At 38.8% G+C, this 6,019-nt stretch overlaps 1 protein-coding gene across 1 annotated transcript; it reads right to left on the bottom strand.

Annotated features, from left to right (window-relative positions):
* Positions 1-2,802: 2,802 nt before the first annotated feature.
* On the bottom strand, positions 2,803-6,019 carry LOC108572684 (ATP-binding cassette sub-family D member 1). The gene is made up of 8 exons (XM_017934954.1): positions 5,124-6,019; positions 4,805-5,043; positions 4,319-4,693; positions 4,145-4,239; positions 3,886-4,069; positions 3,706-3,803; positions 2,962-3,636; positions 2,803-2,865 (listed from the first exon to the last, which is right to left on the bottom strand). The coding sequence occupies exons 1-8, from the start codon at positions 5,678-5,680 to the stop codon at positions 2,818-2,820; spliced, it is 2,271 nt and encodes a 756-aa protein (XP_017790443.1). The 5' UTR covers positions 5,681-6,019; the 3' UTR covers positions 2,803-2,817.

The raw sequence follows: 6,019 nt of genomic DNA on the forward strand, positions 1-6,019 counted from the left end.
GCGCGGAACGAAGAGATGATTTACAAACACAAGGGACCTCTTTGTCGCTCGAAATCCCATCGGATGACAAGATAGCGATCGGATAGTGGCTTATTACGTTCTTTATTCCAGTGAAGATCTTGGGCGTATGCGGTGACGGTGGCGGCCGGCTGGCACGCGCCGCGTGTAATTCAATCGGCTATTTCGACGAGGGTAGAGAGGGGTCGGAGCTGTAAAAGTGGACAAGGTTTTAATCCTCCTGAGGAAACTGTTACGAACGGGCTATGCTCTTCTTCTCTTCGCTAATCATCCCGATGATTCTCGCCTTATTTTCTTAGCCGGCTACCACGAACAGATGCGTCTACGATCATCAGTCGAACGTCTTCTTTCAACCCTTTCTCAAAATAAGAAACTCGACACCAGCTGAAGATGTTCCGTGGTTAAATTGCTGCTTGCAACTGCAGCCTTGGCTAAGAATAGTCGACGGTGGCCGTTGGTCTTTGAATAAACAGAGGAGAGAAAGGGTTGTTTCGGTGATTCAGATATCGAGGAGAGACGAGGTTTTTGATTTTACTTGGTAGGGGGTTGATGAACGATTGGCTGATTGGTTTAAATGATATGAGGGGTAATTGTGGGGAAATATGTGAAATTCACATTCTGAAAGATTAGTTTTTTCAGCTGTTTGTTGTAATTGTTGGTTTGTTTTTGAAGTTACATATACTGTTTTGATGATGGAAGAAAATAGAGTATTCCTTTTGTTTTACTGCAAAGGGAAAAATACCATTGAAACGGAAAATGTATAATTCTACTTTTTTAGAGTAAATGGATTTCAGATTCGGTAGATTTAGATTACTTTCGTTAAGTAATAAAGAAATAATTCATTTTGTTTGTTAACGATAACTTGTAGCTTTATTCAGGATACAAACTGAACGATCTTAAATTAAACAATGAATCGTATACTGTAGTAACAAAGATGGCAACCAATAAAGAACATACGTGTAAAAAAATATCAACAGAGAAAAACTGTTGAAAATCAAATTTATTCGTTATTCGAAGTAACTTCTTCCCAACACCAAAGTAACAAAAGTTAAAAAACAAACAATTGTACACCGATAACTTCTTGAAACTTTAAAACGGTAACGTTTTAAGGTCTGAGAAGAGCGAAAGTGCCAAAAAGACGAATACAAAATTTTTTCTTCAATATAAACCAAAAATAATTATTATTAATAAATAAGTTTCCTCTTCGAATAACGTATAAACGAATAAAAAATTGAAACCGAACGAAGAATGAAATATTATTCGAATAACGCCCAACTATCTGTTTATTCTGTTCTATCAATTCTAAGATTGGAAAATGTATGAAATTGTCAACAGAAAGAGGAGACTAGACGACTACGCGTCCCTGTAACATCGCAGAGGAAGAAGAGTCGCGTCTAATTGCGCCAGTATTCCGGAATTGCTTTAAAGCATTAGCTCGAACATCGTAGAGAGGTATACAACCCCCCAAGATGGCTGCTCCCGGGCGCGTATCGACGTTTGGCGTTTGCAGGGTTTCCCAGAGGTAAGCTCATCGGAAATTGTGGGTCTTCCCTCCCCTGGCATCGCCCCCGCCGCCTTTGCTGGCCCTTCAAAACAAAGAAACACACGTAATTAAATTTTTGTCCGGCACAAATTAATGTGCGCGCCACGGCACATCACTGGCCGCAGCTGCACCACCGCCAAAGGAACTTTAATCCGTGATCCAGCCTTTTAATCGGGATCCTCCCTGTCTCATTCTCGCGTCCTTTCTTCCCCCTTTTCCTCCATTTTTCTTATTCCTTCGTCTTTATTTTCATCGTTTATTTCGTCATGTTTATTCTTTTACCTTTTTTCTTTCTTCGAATGACAATATTAAAGGTTATTTTTGACTAATTGGTGTCTGTGTTGGATTTATAGGAAGTACAAAGATGGAGTCGTAAATAGACTGATATGATAATGATGGTATTGATAAATTGAGGTTATTTTCCACCGGTCGATAAGGGAAGAATTTTTGCGCTGATTTGTAAGCGATACTGGGAAGATAATCAGTCATGAATTTATTTATAGTTCGCGGAATTTGATAATATATTTTGAATGTAATTAGTAGATTGTGTGTTTCGAATAATTCCTCGTTAGTTGTTTTCCGTATTATTATTAGATGCAAATGATTATATCGTAGTTAGATAAAAATAAGAAACTTAAAATATCTGTTTAGTTGAAATTACATGATGCATATAGATAAGAAATTGTATGTAGATTCAGTTCCTTATTTCATTATAATTTTTACTTTGCAAGTTAAAGTTATGTTTATTGCCTGCATGGTTGTTAGAAATTCACGTTTTTAATTTCCTTTTGATTAATTTCTTAGATGTTTTAAGTTACTATTATTACTCTTTTGTCTTCAAAATTATCTTATTAATGTCTCTATATGCATAACAAATGTAATTGTAAATTCATATAGATTAGACCTAAATCAAAGAACATTAAAAGATAAAGATGACAATATTACTAAATATGCACGTTTGGAGGAAAGAGTATTATGATGTCACTTATGTTAATGGAGCAGCGAACAAAGGTGACAATTAACATAAATTAAAACGAGCATTGAGAAAGGTATCAAAGCATAGGTATTTAAACAACATTTATTTATATTCTGTGTCATTAAATAGCAACGTTTACTCATACAAAAATAGAGTATTTACTCGAAAACAGTTATGAATCACTGTACAAACGCATCTTCGAGAATCTATGTACAATCGCATAAATTTCTACATGAATTCGCTAGAAACAATACAAAATATCTCGCCGCCATCCTCCTCTTCAGCTAATTCCAACTTTCGAATCCTCCGTATGAATGTCACGGAGTTCCTGAAAGCAAAAGCAAAATACCGAAGTACATTTGAAACATGCTCGTTGCACCATTCCCTTCATATTGAAGCAGCAAAAAAAGACACGCGAACGTACGTGTAACATCTGATAGCGGCCTCCTTTCACTTCATGTTGGTCGTTTTCTTCGCAAGCTTGACTCGTTAGATGCGTTATACTTTCTGCGTCCAACGGACCGAAAGTCCAACCACCTTCTCCGTCGAAGCGTAACAGTAATTTATGGTATTTCGCGAGAGAAGCCACGCGATGCGTGATAGTTAACAAGGTTATGCCTTTCCTTTTGGCAGTTTCGTAGATCACTCCTTCGGCCTCGAGGCTCACGGCACTGGTGCATTCGTCTAACAATGCATATTGCGGTTTATGATAAAACAGACGTGTCATCGCGAGTCTTTGCTTTTCTCCACCAGACAATGTGGAGTCCCAGTCACCGAAAGCGTCGAGCCCTTCTGTTTCCCTTTCCGCTAAACCTCGTAAATCGACTTCTTCTAACAATTTCAGGAGATCTTCGTCGCAGCAATCTTCTGTTTGCGATTCTGCGGGGTATATGATTTGGTCACGCAAGCAACCAACAGTCATATACGGTTTTTGTGGGATGTAAAATAAGGCAGGTCTTCCTCCTCTAGTGATGCAATCATCTGCTGGTCTTATTAAGGTGCCTCCATAGACTGGCCATAGGCCAGAGATTATTCGGAATAGGGAACTCTTGCCGCAGCCATTCGGACCAGTAATTAGTATATGATCGCCTGGCTGTATCTGTAATAGTAAAATGGTGCAGTCATCTTTTTGGTAATTTTATAATTTTTAAACAGTAAGTGTACTCACATGAATAGTTAACCTAGGTACAATAACTTCACAATTTGGTGTAATTATTGGCACATCAATTAAACTTATACTGCCATCTGTACTTTCACGTATAATTCCTGTTACGAATGTTTTTTATAAGTTCATATTCAATAAAATATGCTTGAATTATTGTTATCTCACATTTTTGTAGAAAATTACCTTTTATCATTGGTGTGCCATCCTTTAATTCAATTATTTTGTCTAAGTCATAGTTAGTAGTACCATTTGCTATTTTCATTGAACTGTTAACAATATTCCTTCTATATTTACACAATGCAGCATCTTTAAATACATCAAACATCTCACTGACTCGGGCTGCATATCCTGCTAATGCTACTAGTTCCTACAATAAATGAGAATAATTATAAGTACATATTGGTTTTCAAATATTTGAAGATGATGTAACCATAAATCTTACTTTGTAAGATGACATAAGTCTTTCTACAGCATCTGCTCCAGAGCTTAATAGATTTTTAGAAGTTGTTAAATATCTGGTTCTTTCACTTACTCCACCTATTTATGGATAAATTGATTCATTATTTCACATATTTTAAAATATACTACAAAGGTTTCAATGTTAATATTTACATACCATCATCATCATTTCTATGACTTCTTTCTGATATGCCTTTGGTATAGAGAAGAGGCATGGCAATAACTAAAAGCCCAGTGCCAGACCATACATATTTCATAAGCAGTTGCTCCAGAATCACGTACCAAAATTTAACAGCCAATGTTCTTTTCAAGTTTGAAATCAAAGATTTATAAGCAGTACTCAAATACCGATGTTCTGTACTGTGACCTCCATAGAAAGCAATTTCTTCTGCATGAGCACTGATACGAGCATGTGCTTCTCTTAATCTTCCACGTCTTGATGCTTCATCAGCCACTAATTGACCAAATTTAGGAGAAGCAAGACGTAGAATTTGTCCAGTTAGAATAATTACTACAATTGCCAGTAGTGGTCCTATAAAATGATGCAAATGAAATTCAAATACACATTAGTAGTGCTTGATTTGACTTTCAAATAACTATCCTCTTATTATTCATATGTTTCACAGTTTGCTAATTGTGTTACCTTGCAATCTTCCTGCTCCCATGTTAGCTGAAAATGAGATAAGTGCAATGCCAACCAATGCACAATCTAACAATGGTTTGGTTAAACTTGAATAAAGATGTGCCACAGAACTAGCCAGTGCAGACAAATCATCTGTCAGTCTTTGTTCTGCACCACCAAGTCTACTGTCCAGTGCAGCCACTCTATAGTAGGTTTGTTGACTCAGATACATTTTGTAAGCATGCTGTACTAGTCGTCCTCTTTGAAAACAAAAGAGAAATTTTACACTTGTTTATAAGTCACACAAACAAATAAATTATGATTGTGTTTATACAAATACCTAAAGCTAAGAGCCAATTGTCCTTCTAAATATCTGATTGCCGAGTTGACGAATGTCGCGGGTAACGCGATGGCGAACCATCTCGCGAGCATCCAAGTGAACCCTTTAACATCTTTCAACACGATCCTTTTTACGATCTGACCCTCTAGAGTGGCCACGTACACCGATAGAAACGTTCTAGCTAGAAGTGTCAGAGTTGCACAGGTCAGTAATCCGGTTTCTCGTGTTTTCCATCCGGGAACCATGATCCTCAACAACTCGATCAGCTGTTTGATAAACTCCCGGTCCAAACCGACATTGGGTTTCCCGGCATTATCCTTCGACTTGTTATCGACAGCATTCTTCTTCTGTCGATACTTCTTCGATGGTTGCACATTGTTCTCGGTCTCTTTCTTCCTTTTTTGGTACTGTTTCACGCCATAAATCACCAACGGATAACTAAGCTTGAGGAGATAGAGCGTGGCAGCGACGCCGGCTACGCCATGAACCAGGTACTCTTGCTTGAGTCCGTATTTGGCAGACGTTTTGTCAATCAGTTTCGAAAACACCGACGACATCCTACCGAAGATACAGTCTCATCGAAGCGTAGCGTGACGTAGAGAGCTCGTTCGGTTCGAACCGTTTAATCGAAACGGTCGTCCGACGCTGACGCGTTCGTCAGCGACAGCTACCCATCGTGGTATCGTGGTGGCGTGTCGTTTCCTCTCCTCTCTGCTGAGCAGCGAGTCACAAGCAGGCAGCGCGCTTATCGCGCGCGATTCGCTCTCTGCGTGTGCACGGCTGTGTACGCACTAAGGAAATAAAAGAGAAGGCACACACGTTCCGACTCTTGGACTACACGAACCACGTAGACCGGCTACCAGCTGGCGACTGTTCGTCACGTCTCTCGCAGTCTG

This window comes from Habropoda laboriosa, unplaced genomic scaffold, assembly GCF_001263275.1.
Source record: "Habropoda laboriosa isolate 0110345459 unplaced genomic scaffold, ASM126327v1 scaffold22, whole genome shotgun sequence".
NCBI lineage: Eukaryota > Metazoa > Arthropoda > Insecta > Hymenoptera > Apidae > Habropoda > Habropoda laboriosa.

Excerpts from the sequence above, each read along its gene's own strand:
- LOC108572684 (XM_017934954.1), bottom strand. The coding sequence starts at position 5,680 with ATGTCGTCGGTGTTTTCGAAACTGATTGACAAAACGTCTGCCAAATAC. Across the intron at positions 3,804-3,885 it reads TGGCACACCAATGATAAAAG|GAATTATACGTGAAAGTACA; the intron begins GTAATTTTCTAC and ends CATTCGTAACAG. Across the intron at positions 2,866-2,961 it reads GCCGCTATCAGATGTTACAC|GAACTCCGTGACATTCATAC; the intron begins GTACGTTCGCGT and ends TTTTGCTTTCAG.